Source organism: Mus caroli, unplaced genomic scaffold (genome assembly GCF_978045245.1).
Source record: "Mus caroli unplaced genomic scaffold, Mus_caroli_1 scaffold_17, whole genome shotgun sequence".
Taxonomy (NCBI): domain Eukaryota; kingdom Metazoa; phylum Chordata; class Mammalia; order Rodentia; family Muridae; genus Mus; species Mus caroli.
This window is the reverse complement of record NW_028227272.1, coordinates 47,549,096-47,569,264: the sequence shown is the minus strand read 5'-3', so window position 1 is coordinate 47,569,264 and position 20,169 is coordinate 47,549,096. Positions and strand designations below refer to the sequence as shown.

Genomic DNA, 20,169 nt, shown 5'->3' with positions numbered 1-20,169 from the left:
ACGGTTGCTACAAGCAACGACTCTAATTTGAAAATCCCTAAAATAAGCTAGAATATCATCTATAAACCTCCTCCTCTGAATGTATACAATATCAATGAAATTAAACTTGACAATTAATGAAGGTGATATATTATAACTCTAAGATACCTAATTGAACATTTATCGTGTCAGTCTTACAGCTCTCATTTAGTATGCTGAGCCCATCGTTTGTTTGTATTTGCTCGCTGGTCTCAGATGCTTGTATTGGCCCTAGAAAATCTTCACAGGGCCTAAGCACTGGTATTGTGGGAGCTGATGGAAAGAACGGCTTTGGCCAAGGTAAACAGGACCATGCTGACCCTAGTCATTCAGGCCTCAAGCCCCATCCCAGTGTAGCCTGTTTGCTGGAGAACATTCTCTTTCCCAGCAAGAGTCTGGAGAGATAGCTAGCCATTTTAGAAAGAGCCAGGCAGCAATTCAGAGGCATAGTGATGCAAAACCCTGGGTACTGTCAGTGAGCCAAAATTTTTAAATCACTTTTGGCTAAGTTCAGAGTTTATACCAAAGCCTATGCCAAGACGGGCCATGCAATTTGGCACAAATGGGAGAAATAGTGACTTAGTAGCAGGTTGTAAATGACATTCATTTTTTTTTTTTAATTCTTAGAAAGGGTTGCTTCCAGAGAGACATATAGGTATCCAGTAGTATTCATTTTGATTTTGAAGTGTTCGGGCTTAAGTGTTCAAAGAATAAAAATTTTACCTCAATGCATCATATGGACAAAATATTATTTAGTATCCAAAGGATTTATATTTCCAAGAACACTTTTACCATCAGAGGCAACAGTTCTCAAAGTGTGGCAGTTGGTGAAACTTGAGAGCAGAAATGATCTAGGCCAGTGGCCATTGTGACATCACAATCAGATGAAGACCACAGGAATGATCACATGCAGTAGACAGTTAATACACAAAGCTCTGAAGTTAGGCTGCTTGGAAGAAGTAAGCCACCTAACCTGCCTGACGCTGCCTTTGATGTTCTCCACAGGTATTCAATGATGTGACCAGGAAAGAACTCCAGTACATAGGAAGAGAAAAGCCGTAACCTCACAAAAATCGCTTCTTCCGATGTCATGTGTCTCAGCACTTTGGGTCTTATGTCTCAGTGAAAAACATGTACAGATTTCACACCAGAAGAGTAAGAGCTGCCGCTGGCCAGGTGTGGACTGCAAACCTCCACAAGATCAGAAGATCTCTTAAAAATGTTTACCAGAAATGTAAGACCCACCACTCATATTCAACTAGCTACCCAACAAGGGCTTCTTACGGTTGCGACGGAGATACTCTCAGTTTGAATGAAGAAATGAATCTACCAGCAATGCTCCAAGACATTAAGACGGGACAAACGGAACTCCTCAACCAAATGACGAACATTGTCAGTGCAATATCAAATATTCAGGAAAAGATCAACCATTATCAGAATCAGATGGAAGCCCTGGAAGCCAGAATAAACATTAGTGAAGACAGACAGACTGCAACCACCAAAGACATGCTCTCCATGAAAGAAGATATCAACACTCTAAAGAAGAAGGTGACGGAGCTGGAAAGCCAGAATTCTTACTCCAGCATTCATTGTCTAGAGGTCTTGGAAGGACAAAGGGGTAAAGAATTTGTACAGCTCCTCCATAAACTCCTACAAACTGAAACCCCAAAGGGCACAGCCACCTCTCCAGACACTGTCATCTCTTCAGCAGAGCCAGAGAGAGTGCCCAGTTACCCAGAGCCCACTGGTGAGCTTAAGAAAAATACAATGTCACCTCAGAATATAACTCTGAAGAAAAATAATAGCCTCCGAAATGCATCAGTGGGTTGCAAAAAGGTAAGGTCAAATATTTATATTTACCCTGACTTCAGTACATGGATCAAGCTCACTTTTGTTCATGGAGGAAATTGGAGATTTTTCCTCAGTGCCACCAAGTTAGAGGAATTCATGCAGTGGCTTCTGTCTAGGTCCACCATCCTTCCTGAGGAACCACAAATCATACCCCAGAGAGACTACGCCTTCACCGGAGCCATTGGGAGGTTGGCCACAATCTGTCTCTCTCTTTTCCACTATGTTTATTGCCTTTTCGGTTCCTCAAAAGAGGAAATAACTCGACTTTAGAGTTATTTCCTGCTTGGCTTGAGGCAAAATAAATGTAGCCCGTTTGCTTCGAGTAGTCATGTGTGTCTCTTCTGTCTGTGAACTCTAGCTTGCTGTCTGTGTGTATGCCCACTGCCCACAAAGGTCCCACAATCCAACACTGAGTTGTATCGGTCATCTCGTTGAACCAACTCCCAAGCAGTTCACGAAGACTTAACCTGTGTGTGCTTTCGTAAATAATCAGAACCAAGAATGAAAGGGTCAATGCAAATGGGGATATTTGTCAGCTTCCACATCAGTTCTAGTGGCCCTGGCAGATAAATCTGTGATATGAGACACAAAAATTCGAACATCAAGAAAAAAAAATCCATTTCAAAACTATTAAACTTAAGAATGCATTGGTGCCCAAGAGGTGGTTCAGACATTAAGAACACTTGCTTTTCTTACAGAAAACCTAGGTTTGGTTCCCAACACACCTGTCAGTCTGTTGACAACTGCTTGAAACCCCAATTCCAAGAGTTCTGGTGCCCACTCTGGCCTCTGTGAGCCATCTACATGTACACGCATAAACTCAGCCACACACATACCCATCAAACAAAGTCATTTTATTTACACACACACACACGAAAGTCCAAGTTATTGCAAGGAAAATATGAATTACAACAGCAGAATATTTTTTCTTTCCTCGTCAGTTTCCTCTGTATTAGTCAATTAGATATGAGAAGAAATACAGTTCGGCATTTTTTACATTTTCTTGAAAGGAGGCAGATACAAGGTCCTGCACATTTGCTACAGAGGAAAAAGGCAAAAGCTAAAGATGTATTTGTGAAGAAAGTGAACCTCATCACTATAACACTACAAATCTTCACATGGCAGGGTAGATATCCTAGTGAGATGCCCAGGGTAAGCTTCATCTTAGACGTCATACCTTCTTGTTACTGTAATGTCATTTTTCTAAATAGCACAGAAAGCAGGGGGTTAGAAAGGTTTCCCTTACTTCTTAACCCATTGAATGAGTCCTCTTTCCTACTGCATCCATCCTATTAAACTGAAAATATTCTCCACATATGTACTAGTTTTAATTAGCCCCAGTTAGCAATTGGAGAATGAAGAACAAGCAAGCTTCGAAAAGCAATACAGTAAAACCAATTCAGTTTGGTATTTATTATATAACACCAATTTTTTTCATTTATAAATCCAATATTTTGAGCCTCTTTTACAAATTTACATATGTATGTACACAATAGCCTTTAATACATTGCTTTAAAAATACGCCCATATGCAATACACTTAATAAAGTCCAGAGTAAATCTTAAATGCGTCGGCTTAGATGGTGAATCTCTATGTAAGTTTCTACAGCAAAGGAATGTGCAAGGATCAGCTAGGTCCCTAGTTCAGCACACTGTGTACCCAGACATGAAGAAGGAAGACATGACCTAGGCAAATGGCGACATAAACAGCTTCTACAAAAGAGAAGGATCACCAGTACATGCTGAGGTATTTAGTGGTTCTGAGTGTTAGAGCACATGTCATTACCACTTCCTGAATATATATCAGACAGTCGGAGATTTTGCAAGAAACTGCTCTGTAGGAAACAAATGCCTGTGTGAGGAATCACAAGGTGTATGTTCTGAACCTAAGCTCTAACGCTCACACTTTTCCTTAATTGTAATTACGTTTGTTCTGCTTTTTGTAAAAAGGGAACTATATTACTCTGATAGATCTTTCCCCCACAGAAACAAGAGTTCGTGAAGAATAAGAGAGAAAACAAAAGATGTTCTCTATTGTTTATACACACAGCACTAACTAAGCACAATGGAAAACGTGTGTAGACAAACAACCCTTAAGGCATGACGGATGGGGGTGGGCTGCAGAGAGCAACAGAAAAACGATTCCCAGTACTGGAGAAAAAGGAGCACTCATGAGGTCTGTCACAATGTAGGGAGGAGAAGAGGACAGACAGAAGGACAAACAGACATGAGCACAGGAGTGAGGCTGAGAGGGAACATGGAAATAAAAGCCAGCAAGCATTGAGTCTATATGAAGTACAGACAAGCTAGTAAGTCCTTTCAAACCTTTCATGGGCCTCATGTTCTCTTCAGGGACTCTTTCTCACAATGCTCATTTTAACCCGTGTTTTACCTTCATGAAAACGCTGGATGGAGTGGTGCCCCCTGCACTCATAGCATTTAGGAGGCTGAGGCAGGAGGATCACAAGCTTACTCCAGAACAGCCCAGACTTTTGGATATGTATGATGGAATAGACTTTCCTATGAAAAAAAAGGAAGGAAGAAAAAGAGAGGGGAGAAAAGGAGGGAGGACAGGGAGGATGAGGGGGGAGAGGGGGGAGGAGGATGGGAGGAGTAAGAGACACAGAATCAAGGGTTTTTGTCTGAAACGTGATTTTCTCAAGGCTTCAAGAGATGATTATGTTCATCCTGGTGAACTAAGCTCGCTCTAAGGAAGAGGGAGCTTTGGCTTTCTGACAAGATCTCACGTGACTGTCTAAGACTGGAACGAGGCTCAGAAGTGCGGATCTGAATTCACACATCTCTCACTTGCTCACTTCTACTCGTAGTTCAGGTCTTTCCCATGTTTCCTCTTCCCATGCCTCAGTGTCTTAGCAGTTATGCTCCTTAATTTTATGTTCTTACGTGGCTTTTATTTTTATCGTTTTTCATTTGTGTGTAGGTGGGTTCTCTACTTCTGCCACCTGAATTTTGGGTCCTTGGGTCAGGTGGCAAGGGCTTTTACCCACTGACCTATCTTGCCGGCCCTCCTCCCCTAACTGGCTCATCGGTCAGTTTAGTTTTTATCAACCCCACTTATGATCATATTCACCTAGTTACTGTCTGCATGCTCCCTTCTTTCTTTGCCTTTCTCTCACGCTCCTACATGAATTCAAGAGCCGATTCTCTGTTCCTAACTTCTTCTCTTCTTCCCACAGCTTCTATCTTCACCCTAAGGTTCTCTTTGGCTTCTTCTGATTGTTCTTGTGGATCTTACCTGGTTTTCTTAGCTGATCCCCCAGTGCCAAGTATTCCTCCAACATATGGATCAGTCACAGCTTAAATTAAAACCTGTGCATAATCAAAAATCTCCTGAGACTTCTGAGAGTTTAACTCATGCAACCATATATTTTCTTTAAATAGCTATGAAAAACATTGCTATAAATATAAATTAGACAAGTATATAGTAATATACATTCATATACATACGCAGATATGAAATCCATTGTACCTTCACCAAAACATCTCAGACCATTGTTGTTATAAATTAAGCACATTTGTTGGGGAGGCAGCCAACACGGGGTAAAGAGTGAAGACTTTGAGAGAACAGACTTTAGAACATTTCCTCGCTGAATGGATAGCTGGAACTGGCCACTATGCCCACAGTTGTATATGGTGGCAATGCTTGTGACTATGTGATTATGGAGTTTTTCCCCTTATTCCTGGCATTTCTCAGTTTTCTCAACTCTAAATTAAGAGCAATTTGTGTCTTTCGATCATTGCATTCATTGAGTAAGATCATGCATTCTGTGTGCCCGTGAGTGCCTGATTTAGCAGATACTCAATAAAGGGTAGTCATTTCCTTCCCTCTTTAACTAGATGGAAGGGTGTTAAGAAGGAGCAGGAAGATGAATGGGAGCAGGGACCTTGCCTCAAAGAGCTCCCTTCAGGACTCTGCCTCCTTTTATCAACCATAAAGGGCTCTAGACTAATAATAAACAAAGTGACAGGCTAAACACAAAAGCTTCAAACCGACTCTCGACTCCCTTATCCAAAGATAGTGTGATCAGAATAAGACAGGGTGTGAATCTCTCCTCCTGATCTGGGCATGCAACCAATATTCCATCATCTGCAACAGCCGCTCGCCAACCTTTAATTGCACTCTATATAAATAAGCAACAAAGGAAAGGATTTTGGAAAGAAGAAAGAAGACTGAGTTTAATATAAAGAAATTTACTGAAGTTAAGAATATTTGCTTCAATAAACATATTCACCAAGAGCACTATTTATTTAAAAACAACATTCATCAACATTTATTGAAATCTGGAACTGTGCCAGGAACTAGCTGAGCTAGGTGTGATCAGCTAGAGATAAAGACAGCAGTCTTATTCTGAAGAAATGCACTTTGAATTGGTATTCTTTCTACCTGCCAATCTATTGACCTGCTGCTTAGAGTTGGACTTAAAACAACTCACTAACCTCATGCAAAATTTGATTCCTGCCTCCCTCCCCTTGGGACACAACTTGAGTTCTTGTTACAAAAAAACAAAACAAAACAAAAAGACAAGGCTACTCGTCAAAACCATAATTTCAACAATATTTTATGCAATATTTGTTCCACCAAAAATATAGATAGTGGCCAATATATCAATGGATTATGCTGGGAAACTTCAGTTGGAAGGTCTCCAACTCAGAAAGCACATCATAAATATATAGTATTTGTTGGACTTTTCGTTATATTTGGCAAATATAACAATGAAGTGCCTGAGATGGTAATGTAACTGCAAAGCCAAGCCTCTGTGTGTTCTCATGCTAACATATATTCCTAAAAACCAACACAAGAATGGTAGTGCTAACAGCTGACTCCTTCAGGACTCCCACAGCCCTTGCTTTTTTGGTACATCTGATGGTGGAAGGAAAAGTCCCCAGGTTGCAGACACTCGTAGAGGACTTGGGTGTTAGGGACAAACGACAAGAACTAAGTTTGAAAGGTAGGGCAGGAACTCTAGAATTAAGAATCTGAAGTGGGAGAACTCTTGAGTAAGGAAGGAGACAGGGGTTTTTTGTTTGTTTTTTTTCTTTGTTTGTTTTGGGTTTTTTGGTTTTTTATTTGTTTTCTGTTTGTTTGTTTGTTTGTTTGTTTGTTTTGGGGGTTTTTTGGTTTTGTTTGTTTGGTTTTGGTTTTATTTGTTTGTTGGTTTTTTGTTTGTTTGTTTGTTTGTTTGGCTACTGAGAATGTCTGGAAAGTTAGGGCTGAGATGAGGCCAAGTGCCTCACTGTGTTAAAAGACCAAAGTCTTGAGACACTCTCTGGTCTGGTATTTAATGCCTATAGTCCCAGTAATCCAGAAGTAGAAGCAGGAGGCCAGGAGCTTCTGGCTCTCCTTAGCTATATAGTAAGTGTAAGACCTGAGTGAGCTATGTGAGACCCTATATAAAAAAAACCAAAACATAAATAAATAAAATATAAGGGGCGTGTGTGTGTGTGTGTGTGTGTGTGTTGCACATATTTATGTGTAGGTGTGTAGAAGCCAGAGGACAGTATTATCATTCCTCAGGCACTGTCCACCTGTTTGTTCAAGCAGGGTCTCTCACCAGATTACCAAATAGGCTAGACTGCCTGGCCAATGAGCCTCGGGGATCAATAAAGACACCTGTCTCTCTCTGCCTACCGCTGAGATTCCAAGCACTGGGCACCACCCCTGGGTTTGGTTTTGTTGGAGTTGTTTTGTTTTGTTTGTTTTCATTGGGGTGGGATTTGGTGGTGGTGGTGGTGGTGGTTTTGGGTTGAGTGTGTAATTGTTTCTTTTTTATGCGGATTTTAAGAATGGACTCAGTTCTCATGCTTCAAACTTAATGTACTTTACCAAAAGAGTATCTCCCTAGTCCCCAAATTACAGGCTTTCCTCTCTTGTTTATCCTTTGGAACAAACTTTTGTATTAGTAATATTTCTGTAGCTATGACAAAACACCTGGGACATCCAAACTATAAGGAGGGTTTGTGTCAGTGAGCTGGCTCAGTGGGTAACTTGCCACCAACTTGGATCCATGGGACTCATATGGTGGAAGGAGACATCCACTGTGCCTATATGGGTGAACTATGGCACACAAATTGTAACTTAAAAGTTTTAGAGAGGTAGTGGTTCATTTGAGCTGATAATTTAAGAGGTTCCAGTCCACATCACTTGGCCCATTACTTCTGGGTCTGTGATACAACAGTACACCTGGCAGAGTGTGGGTAAGAGGAAAGCCACTCAGTGACAGCCAAGAAGCAAAAAGGAGAGGACAGGGCAGAAGCCAACATCCCCAGCAAGATGACATTCCTCCAGTGACCTGCTTGCTTCTATTAGACTCTTCTCTTTACAATTTACCTCCACACTGCTTTGGAAGCTGTATTTAAGCAGTATTAAAACACACCCATTTGGAAAATAACTCTCTTTTGAGAAATAGGACACTCCAAGCCTTTATGAGCTTTGGCATATTGGTGGCAGACTCTGTCAGTGAGGCAGGGCAGGAGCTGGGATCATGAAATTGGAAGCTGTGGTCTGGGGCTCTTATGGGGTTCTCCTGTCATTTCATGTTTGTTTCTTCTCTCCGTCCTCCACTCCATACCTCCACCCTAGTGCTTAAGCAACAATGGAAGGCATGAGACTTATTCTAGCATGAGACAGGATGGAATGAGAAAGAAGACAAGAAGATGAAAGAAAACCTTTCAGTAGGCCTGAGAAACAAGGTAGAGGTTGAGGCTTAGGCACAGACTTTTATGCGTTGTTCTAGTTGGCTTCCTATTCATAGGATAACCATGACCAAAAGCAACTCAGCAAGGAAAGGGTTCATTCCTCTTACAGGTTACCATGGAGGGAAGCCAAGGCAGGAGCTCAAGGCAGAAACTTGAAGCAGTAACCAAGTAGAAACAATTTACAGGCTTGCTCCCTCTGGCTTGCTCAGCTTCCTTTCTTAGATAGTCTAGGTTTGCCTGACTAAGTATGGTACTGCCCACAGTGGGCTGGGCCCTCCTACAACAATTATCAATTAGGTAAATGCCTTAACGACATGTTCACAGGCCAATCTAATCTGGACAGTTCTTCAGTTGAGGTTCCTGCTTCCCCAAATGACTATATTTGGGTCAGCTGAAGCTATGACATGACTGTGGTGCGGTTTAAATAAGAATGGTTCCATAAGTTCATATATTTGAATACTTAATCACCATGGAATGACACTATTTGGAAGGACTAGGAGGTGTGCTTTGAGGTTTCAAGAGTCCATGCTAGACCCAGTGCATGCATGCATCCTCCTCTCTCTCTCTCTCTCTCTCTCTCTCTCTCTCTCTCTCTCTCTCTCTCTCTCTCTCTCTCTCTCCCCTCTCTCTCTCCCTCCCTCCCTCCCTCCCTCCGTCCCTCCCTCCCTCCCTCCCTCCCTTCCTTTCTCTGCCTGTAGATCCAGATGTAGCTCTCAGCTAATGTTCTAGCATGTGTGCCACCATGCTCCCTGCAAAGATGATAATGAACTAACCCTCTGACACAGTACACAAGCCCAAGTTTAATGCCTTCTTTTATAAGAATTGCCTTAGTCATCGTGTCTCCTCCAAATAGTGCCTCCAGTGCCTAAGACATGCACTAAAGACATTTCTACCAAGCAGGGGTACTGGGGTTAAGTAGCTGTAAAAATACTATTGACAGCTGGACCATAGCATATACCACATGCTATACCAAGTAACAAACAAAGCATAGAGTGCCTCCTCGGGCCATTTAGTGGAATGGATGGCCATCCTTTTTCCCTCCCTGAGTGACATTTTAGCCCTCAGGATCTGCCCAAGCTTCTAAGGGCAGCTCCCAATAGGTCTCCCCAATCTTTTTCTTTGGTCAAGGTTTCCACCTATTTTTAGATGCTCCCTTTCGCCCCTGCTGTTAACTAGGATAGGAAAAGAAATACAAGAAATTGTGTTCATGCAAAAGTCTGATTCTGATGCTGTATTCTTCCCACTAATTGTTGCAGAAGGATATTTTCACAGGACAGTATCCTGATGAAAGCTGCGACACATCTTTCAGTTATCAGAACATTGAAGTGGGGTGCCACACTCCCTTAGAGCGATCCTCGGTCAACTTATATTTCCCCAATATTAAGACAATAATTGCTTGATTTGCAGGCTGTAATTGGATCACAGCCATCAGTGACATGGTTATTTGTTGTTAGAGCAATATTCACGCAATCGTGCCTATGCCAGCCCAATTAGAGGCGCACCATCGGCGACCCAGCTGGCATTTTTCAATATGCTATCTCAGAGGTATGATCAGAAGACAAATCAGAGCTGACTTAATGAAGTTTCTGATCAGAGGCTTCTCTGAAGACAGTGAGTTATTGCAGGAGACAAAGAGAAGCTGATAGCTAGTAAATTTATGGACACAGTCAGAAAACAAAAGGAAAATCAATGGAATTTACTGGATTCAGTCACAAGTGGTTTCTACCACAATAGATGCTTTCTCCTCTCTCAACAAGAGGATCGCCAAAACTTAAATGATTAGCAATTTAAAAAAGCCTAAAAGTTACTTGGTTCTATGATATTTAAATGTGTGGTTAGGAGATAAAGATGGGATTTCCAAACTCGGCTTTTGAAAAAAAATATATCCTGGCAAATTTTTGAAAGTTAACCTCTCCCTAGTATGGGTTAGGGACATGACTTCATCCTTAGCCACTAGAGAATCATGACACTGGGAAGCCTTACAATACTCCTTATTGTAGAGACTAAGAACAGGCACCTAAACATTGGTAGGCCTGAGTGAATAAAGGCTATGTAACCTACAGGTATATGATCTTGCTAGATTTACTACTCTGAGCTAATATAATTGTCTCTGAACATGAGATAATAATGGACAGGAATGCAGAAATACTTTGATGTCTAACAACTGCTGCTACTGCTTCTATTAATATCGTTGCATAGACTGGACAGCAGCTATATGTTCAATAAATTGAGACAGAAAAAAGACTGAGGGCCAAAGTTTTGGTCCAACTCACCAAGAAGGAACCTAAAACTGAGAGGCAGAACTGATTTGCCTAAAATTACCCAGGACTGTAGAGTTTGGACAGTTGTGCCAGGTTCCAGATGTTAGGTCACACTCTTCAGACTTCACTGAAGCTTTGAATTCTAATCATTAAAAAAGGACTGGCCATGTGTAGGGATCTAGAAGCCAGATAAATTAAACTGTGCTAACACCCTCTGACTGGTACCTCCAATAACAAAATAGTAGATTGTATTCATCAAAGTTAAGAATCTTCTTCGATAGCTACCCCACCAAGCCTCTTCCTCAATCCCTACAGTTCATGTCTTACAATTTTGAAACTCTGCTCTTTAATGTTTCAAAGTATCCTTGTTGGTCTTCTATTACTGGACTTTTTGTCAGTTGCTAATATAGGGCAGCACAGTAAATATGTGTACACACACTTATACATGAGGGAGAGATATGTGTGTATACATACAGGATATTGAATATGTATGTATATATGTCATACAGAAAGTTGTACACTTTTTATTAATTTCCTTATCATCTATCAATGATGAGGTTTTAGATACTACAAATCTAGGTTAAAAGCTAGCAATAATTAGACGCCCCCACACATTATAATTCTGGTAAGAACCACAGACGGTACCTCTGAAAGTTAAATTTGTGTTTGTTTTTTACGTTGAGAAGCTGTGACTAATGCTTAAGTCACTTATGTGATGTTTAAGGGACAATGATAAATCACTGTGCAGCCAGTCATACAGGGGGACCACAGAGTTTGACAAGCAGCTTGTGTTAATACACTTAAAATATAGTGAGCCACATAGCCTGTTTTACTTCCCAGCCCTTTCTTTAAAGCATGGGGTGTTTCTCTTTCCCACATCCATTTACCTGGCTTTGGACATGTGTTACCAGTTTTTACAGGTAGGCTTCTCTCTTCTCGTTGCCTTTCTCCCTGTTTCCCTGTCTTTCCCTCTCTTCCTTTGAAGCGGTTTTTCTTAAAATAGACAGCCCATGTGGTCACACGAGTAGCTGTCTGCCAAACAAGGTTACATTCAAGCGTAGATCTTCTTCTCTTGCACACATTTTGAACCCACACACACTTGTATCTGCTCTCCCCCGCCCCGCCCCCCCCCCCACACACACACCCTTGTCCCTTCAGTTATCCCTGGCTTCCTGCTCCAACTTCCTGTTTCCGGTTCTTTGTTCATTCCTCATCCCTGCCCCTCTTTTGTTCTTCCCTAGGGCCTAATTCCTCTTTCCAGCTTAGACCCATACCACACTTCAGCTTCCGTTTGTCCTCTGTATGTGTCTGCTTAAATGTATTCATCTCATCCATTCTGATTAACTCCAATGTAGTTCTCTAGGGTAGGTCTCAAACATACACTTACTTCCTCCATTTTGGTTGGGGGTTACCTTTTTTTTTTTTCTTTTTAACTTCACTTCTTTGATTTTTCCCATCCATATACAGAATAAAGTTCAGGAATAGAATTTATTTTGTGCAATGAAAACCACTGAAGTTTCCTTAGTTTGAATTTCAAAAGCAAGTGAGCAGAGCTAGCTATAATTTAGTGAGGAGAATATAGCCTGAGCCGTACATGATTTTACTTATCGGATTTTTTTTCTCATCGCCTCTCAATGGAAGAAAGAATTGTCCACACTGAGAAAAGATATCAAAAGCAGTCTTAATCTAATTTTCTTCTTTTTATTTGTTCTAATATTTTGGTCCCTTTGTGGCTTCAGACAAATTAACTTTCAAATTTTTCTCAGGAAGGAGAGAAGAGCCTTTTCATCAGTTTTATAGTTCACTGAAAATGGCTTTTAGAATAAGCATGTTTTATAGAAACACTGATTATAACTCTGTCATCTGCAACAATGAAGTGCAAGGAAAGAAAAAAGAAAAAAAGCCACTGTCAAATAATATAAAAAATTTCAGATTTGGGTAAATTACTAAATCTGAGATAAGAGCTTGCTTAGTTCCCCTATGTATTCTAAAACAAACAAAAAATGGAGTTTTGAATCTTCACATTTGTAAAATTAATTTCAATATACTGAGAACTTTGGGGATACGCATGACTAAGCAGACTAAAGAAGACTGAACAAAAATTGTCAAGATTCACTTCACTGTGACTCATCTGCGTGAGGCAAAGCACAAGGTACACTCACTCTCTCCTTTCTATTAAACAAGTTCAACTGAGAGGCAAATGGAATTCTTAATCAGGAATGAGATTTCCACAAGTATTCAGGTCCCTTGCTAACTGCAAGTACAAAATACCCTCTCAGGACAAGACGTGACAAGCTGGCTTGCTCCTCATACTCATCTCACACAGTGGTCTGCAGTCTCCCTAAGTGGTAACAACTTCAGCTGGCAAAGCTTTAAAACATATCTCCATCTTCAACTCTACTATTGTTTATGTTTCTTGTAAACAGGTCTCCCTTTCAGGGACGGACACTGGAAAAAGAATGAAAGAGGGTGTGTCCTGCTCCCAGCCTGTGAAATGTAACCATTTTAATTAGTCAAGATAACCCCAATGCCAACAGAATAAGTAAGTTGCAAATTGAACAAGTACTACATTCCTATGTCTGTTACCTTGGTTTTATCTCACCAATTGGTATTGTATTTTGTTAAATCATAATTAAATCATTTATGGGGTCTCATGTAATGTTTTGATATATGCACAAGATGGAATGGCTGAATCAAGCTAATCCACATATTCACCACCTCAATTTCTTCCCATTTCTTGAAATGTACTCTACATTTGCTTGGGATCTCAATGGCAATTTTATTTTTTAGGAGCATCCAGCTGTGTTTTCCACAATCAGTGGCTTCACTAATCTACATTCATGCTAATGGTGTGCAAATTTGCCTTGACCCCACATTCTCTTTCTAACAGGGAAGTGATAGCTCAACGAAAATGTTCCTCATATGTCTTAGCCATTTGGGAAATACCTGTGAAAGTCCTCTGCACGTTTTCTGTTTTCTTGCTATTGATTTTCTCACGCTAATTAACCCTTTATTCAATGTATGTTTTGAAAATACAGAATGGGAGGCATAGTCAGTCTGTGGAGTGATTTCTTTTCTCAGCATCTTCTTTCTTTTGTTTTGTTGTTGTGTTTGTGTGTGTGTGTGTGCGTGTGTGTGTGTGTGTTTGTTTGTTTGTTTGTTTGTTTGTTTTGGGGGTTGTGGGATTTGTTGTTGTTGTTTGGGGTTTTTTTCCCCCTTTTGTTTTGATACAGGGTTTCTCTGTGCAGCCCTGACTCTCCTTGAACTAGCTCTGTAGACCAGGTTGGACTCAAACTCATAGATCAGTCTCCCTCAGCCTCCTGAGAGTAGCAGTGAGATTTTAGCTACACTGCTTTGGGCTCTCTGCAGATCAAAGTTTCGAACCTGCCCAGGAGCTATCTTTGGATCCTCGAATGAAAGATACACACACATTAGCTTATCTTTAAAATGCCTTAGCTACCTACCACAAAGGCTGATACTCCTAAACCCTCTCCTGCTACCCCAGGCCAAATCCAGGAACTGACCAGTGGCTACTTACTGGAAGTCTCAAATGGCTGGTTTTATTTCCTGCCACTCCTGCATCCCATTCTTCCTCCCTGAGTCATGACGATTCTCTTTTTCCTGTTCCTCTCTACAACTCTAAGTGTTCCATCCCCATGCCCAATTGACATCTTTATTGATCCATCAAAACCCAATTGAAAAGAAGGTCCTTCAGCGTCTGGACATGCAGATTCTTGGTTGAATCAAAGCGTTAGAACCAATCTCCAACACCTGAGCACTGGATTAAAGGCATGCACCACCACTACCAGGCTCCTCACCCGTGCTCGTTTGTTTGTTTGTTTGTTTTTCGAGACAGGGTTTCTCTGTGTAGCCCTGGCTGTCCTGAAACTCACTCAGTAGACCAGGTTGGCCTCAAATTCAGAAATCTGCCTGCCTCTGCCTCCCAAGTGCTGGGATAAAAGGCGTGCGCCCCCACTGCCCGGCTTCCATGTTCTTACATGATTCATTTGTTCATTAAGTCAGTGACCATTTACAATGTGCTATCTGTGCTAAGTTCTTAATAATGGGCTTATGGATAAAGCAGGAAAGGTTCTTACAGAGAGTCTGTTTCTGTATAGCTTTTGCTTCTTTTCTTTCCTTTTCTTTTATTTCCTTTTCTTTTCTTTCTTTCTGTCTTTCTTCCCCCCCACTCTGATATCATCCTGGTATTTCCAGTTCTGCCTAATGCCCTGGCCTCGTCTTTCATTGCTTTTACTTTCATTGCATGGTTCAGTGAGTTCAGTTCCTTTAAATACCACTCTTCCCTTATTATGCCTCCTTCCCCTACTATTGTTGAGTAATATTCTTGGTTGCCCTGCACAAAGGCTATTCCATACTCTCCTACCAAGTCTCCAGCTAAAGTCATTCTCTCCTAGACTCCTATCAGCTTCTGGCCCCAGATGTAAGCAGAGGTCTGTTGGGAAATTCTAGATATCCTTTTGCTCCTTGGTTAAAAGAAGACACATGGATGCACATAAGTCCTTTGTTTATCCTCTGACATCTGTTTTCTTTACACACTTCCTTTCTGCTCAGCCTTTCATGTGTCTTTGCTCATACCTTGAGCCTGCGTGTAGCTCTCTCCACGTTCTCTCCTGAAGAGAGCTCATCTTCTCTCCTATCTTCCATTGTCATCTGTAGTCAGTCTCCCAACATCCCATCTTCAATCCAGATCATTCTTCGAAATTGTAGAAACATGGTTCCGAATCCTTACAGTAGCTCTACGTACCACATTGAAATGTGTTTTAAGAATTTTTAATGTGGGGTGCTTTCAAATAAATTTATGATCTTTAACTACCTTGATAGAAAACTGCCTGTTCCCTAGGGTTTCCTCCCATAGTAAATGGTACCAGCCTCTTTCCCCATGTTTCACCCAGAGCCTTACTAAGCATTTCTTTCTCCTTCAGTGTCTCCCTTAGCTCCCCCACCCCTGCCAAAATAATCAATCACCAAATCTACTTGGTCCTGCCTCCTCTCTTCTTCCTTTTCTAATTTAAATCACCCTCCTCTTCTGCCTGAACCCACATGATTTATTTCTAAAGGATTTGCCCTCTAGACCACTTTTTGTTTTAACCTCTACCCCATTTTTCAAATGACAATAGAAAGGAATCATTTTACATGTAAATTCTCATCATATAATTTTTCCACTCAAACGATTCAATGGCTTCTCAACATGAAGTGTTACCTCCCAAATCCTTCTGTGTGTTTTCTGAATAAAATCAACTGACTTTTGCCTGAGGGTGTTACATATGCTCTGCCAGGGGTGCCGTTCCTTCCACTGTGTGCGGCTTTCGGGTATGAGTTTAATTACTACTTTCTTACAGAAATCTCCCTGATTAGATTATAAATAGTATGGGATTTTGTATTAACTCTTACACCACCCTGTGATTTAATAAGGAAATCCCCATTGATATCTGTGAGATCTGACTTTATTGGGCAAGCTCCATGAAAGAGTGGCGAGGTATAACTTGCCTACTAGTATATTCTCAAAGGACAGCAGCCAAGCAGAGTCTGTACTCAGTAAGGCTTGCTGGAAAACTAAACTGGGTATAACTGCAAATCCAGTTACCCTGTTATGTTCAGCAATATATTTGGCTGGATACTAGACATAGGCCTTACCTATGTGTGGTAAATAACTATGGTGTTTATTAAATTATATTTACACTTTCCCAAGAATCTAATTTTAAGATTCAACAAATTTCTCAAAATTAAAAGAAGTTCTGGATTTTTCTAGAAAGTTCATTTTAAGGACAGATTTTCCTTTATTTGTTTATGTCATTGTTTGGGTTGGGTTTTGTTGCATTGTTTATTAATGTAGTTCAGTCTGGCCTGGAACTTACTGTGCCATTAAGGGTGATTTTTGAACTCCTGGGTCTCCCAGGTCTTTACATAATAGTCTCCAAGGGTAAAGCCACCTGCCCACTTTTGAAATAGTAACAATCAAAAATGTATTTAGACATTACCAAAAGTCCCCCATGGGAATGCTGAGAGTCTCTTCCTGGCTAAGAATCACTAAGAGCTACCTCTCCCAGGCTGAGATAACTGGCTGACTTAATCTTTCTTGGAAAAACCACCAGCTATTCACTTGTCATGTATTTTTTTAAAGAAGAAATATAAGACAAAATTCAATTCAACTTCAATAAAATGAGCATTTTTGCCCACCAACATTCAAAATAGATTAGAATAACATTTGTCATTCTCTTGAAGCATTATCTAAATGGGATGAAATTTTAATTTCAAATCTAGAACTGTGAAATTAAGTATGGGAAAAAAAAGTGAAAATGTGACATCTAAAATTTTCTTCCACTATGTTCTCCAAGGGAGACTTAAAGGCCAGCCTGAATCTCGGAGGTCCATTACTAATGCATGTGTGAAGAAAATGATTAGCATGTAATAAGAGACTACAGGGGGGAAACCCTACCAAAGAGGAAGAAGACTGATGAGGGCTTAAATTCTGGCCATGTTCACATTCTCAAGGGCTCTGATTTATTGACAGGAGAATATTATGGCAGACAGAAGTGAGAGCAGGAAATAATTAGAGCACATTTTTCAACATCAGTCCTTGTGACATTCTGTGCCATGTAATTCTTTGTTTCAGGTAACCTTCCTGTGCATTGTAATAGACTCAAGAACATCCCAGGTCTTTACCTAATAGACACCAAGGGCAAAGCCACCCAAATGCTTTTGAAGTAATGACGATCAAAAAATGGGTTCAGACATTGCCAAAGGTCCCCTATGGGAAGGTTGAGAGACTGTTCATGGTTAACAATCACTGGATAAAAGAAATCCAAAGTCATCTATAGATTCAAGAAAAGCACAAAGGACACAGGTTTTCTGTCATTAGCTTTATTCAAAAACTGCCTGTTCCTTAGGGTTTCCTTCCTCCCATAGTAAATGGCACCAGCATCCTTCTCCATTTTCCAGCCAGAGCCATCCTAAGCATCTCTTCCTCCTTCAGTGTCTCCCTTACCTCCCACCCTTGCCAAAATAATCAAACACCAAATCTACTTGACCTTGCCTCCTCTCTCTAACCTTTGCCAATTTAAGTCACCCCAATCTCTGGCCTGAGCCCACATAATTTATTTTCTAGCAGGTTTCCTCTCTAAGTTACCTTTCCTTGCCTCAAACCCTTATTTCACATGACAAAGAAAATAATCATTTTAAATGTTAAAAACTCACCAATGATTCCTCCACTTTAACCACTCAATGGCTTCTCAATGTGAACTATTTAGAACCCTGGAACCCTGACTATGGGCAACAATACACTAGAGTCAAGTGGGGTGCACACACTCTGGTGAAGTGGCACCTACTATCCATGCAACCAAGAACCCAGGGATGTTTTTTGGTACAGTATGGGGCAGATGTTGCCTAGTTTCCTGGAGGTCCCTGCAGGAACAGTCTCAGACTGTAAACATCTGGGAGGAGGAAGCTGTTGTTGCTATTTTTTGTGTAAACTGGTCACTTACAATTGCATCATGAGGAAACCTTGGTCATCCCTCTTGAACCTGGTCCATATGTGGACAGCTTGCCAATTTACCATGGGCCCAAGGCCTTGGTCTTTGTCATTTGTGTGCCCATGTCTACAATACACATACCCTCAGGAGTCACTCAGGGTTTCCTCCGCTCCCTATAGGCATTGCACTGTTAAACGCAATCATTTCAGAAGTGGACCCCTAATCCTGCCTCCTTCAAGAAAGAACAGCAACCTGGCCTCTGGAGCATCAGGAAGATTCGGCTGTAAATGTTTCCAATTCTCAGAAGTATGTAGGGCTTGATTTTCTGTATCATATTTCATCCTGCTTCAAACAGAATGAGTTTCTGCCCCCCTGCCCCCCTTTTTTTTCCAAACAGAGTCCTGAAACTCTCTAAAGCAAACTGTAATGAGTCAGTATAGTTCTCACAGGCGGTGTGATCACACACCCGCTGCATGGAAACAGATCGTAATTTCCTCAGCTAAGCACCAGATGAAGAACTTGGCTCCCGTGGAGGGGCCATGCTGCACGAGGAATATGTTTGCTTTTGTTTGTGTGTTGTTGAATCGATGCAAGTAGAAATATAAGACGGCACTGAAAGCGCAGTGCCAGGGACAAGCACAGGGTATACTGGGGAGTTGATACAGAGTCAGGAAAACTTCACTCCAAAGTCGAATGTCTGAGTTCTGTCTTGTAATAAGAAGAGTTAGCCAGGAAAACTGCATTCGAGGGTAGGAGAAAAAGCAGGCTAAGCAGAAATGCAAGTTAGATGCAGAATTTAAAGAAGCCCAGTATAGTTCTTCAGGTGGGAGCTGCTCAGCGGAGCTGGATTATCCACTGAGACTTTGGGAAGGATGATGGGATCATTTGCAAAGCAGAGACAAGATCTTGAAGGAGGGGGAGCCGGGTAATAAACTCATGTTCTATTGTCTAGGAGGTCCTTGATCTTAAGACACACCATTCATATTTATAAGAGCTCTCCAGAGAATTTAGAAGCACTAATCTAAATATACACAGTTATTAAAAATTAACTGAGACATCACTTACTCGTGTTGTTTCAGTACTTAAATCAGAATTTGCATCTAAACCTTCTTGACAAATACAGGATACAGAGAGACAATTTTAAATCACTGTTGGTCACTGGGCAGATATATTTAGCTTTTCACCAGTGTCTATAGTCTTGACTCTTTTAAGATTGACAGTCATTTCAAACTAAATTTAATTATATTAAGATTTAGTCTTTGTTTTCTGCTTCCGTTTTAGCTAAATTCAGGATTGTTGTTGCTGCTGTTGTCATTTGAGACAAGGTTTCTCTATGTAGCCCAGGCTGCCCTAGAACTCACAGAGATCTATCTGCCTCTGCTTCCAAAGCACTAGGGTTAACTATAGACTGGTTTAACTAAGAGGATTTTGTTTCTTTGTTTGCTTCTTTTCTTTCTCTCTAATGTAGTTTATATTGTTGTGAATCAAATAGCCTCTCTAAGGAATTAGAATCTTTTGACAGATTGATATTCTGTAACTGAACAAAAGTTCTGTGTGAATACAAAGTAACCGCAATAACTCCTACCCATCCTGAAAGCCAGAGACAGCTCTATGGCAGAGTCCTTCCATAACATGTATGAGATCCTGGGTTCAATCCCCAGGGTAGCAAGAAAGAAGTAAGGAAGGGTAGGAGGGAGGAAGGGAAAGAAGGTTTGACAGAAGGGAGGCTATCTTTAGTCTCCATAGAAAGGTTGATTTTGTTTGAGAGAAAGAGTAGAGAGTGATAGTTACAGAGAGGAAAATGGGCAAATGGGCAAGATGAGACAGAAAGAG

The 20,169-nt window shown here is 40.9% G+C and overlaps 1 protein-coding gene across 1 annotated transcript; it reads left to right on the top strand.

Annotated features, from left to right (window-relative positions):
- The first annotated feature begins 942 nt into the window (after positions 1 to 942).
- Positions 943 to 2,186, top strand: Ccdc54 (coiled-coil domain containing 54). The gene has a single exon (XM_021185328.2). It carries the CDS (start codon positions 1,150 to 1,152, stop codon positions 2,137 to 2,139), a length of 990 nt encoding a protein of 329 aa, XP_021040987.1. The 5' UTR covers positions 943 to 1,149; the 3' UTR covers positions 2,140 to 2,186.
- Positions 2,187 to 20,169: the final 17,983 nt, after the last annotated feature.

Excerpts from the sequence above, each read along its gene's own strand:
- Ccdc54 (XM_021185328.2), top strand. The coding sequence starts at position 1,150 with ATGTACAGATTTCACACCAGAAGAGTAAGAGCTGCCGCTGGCCAGGTG.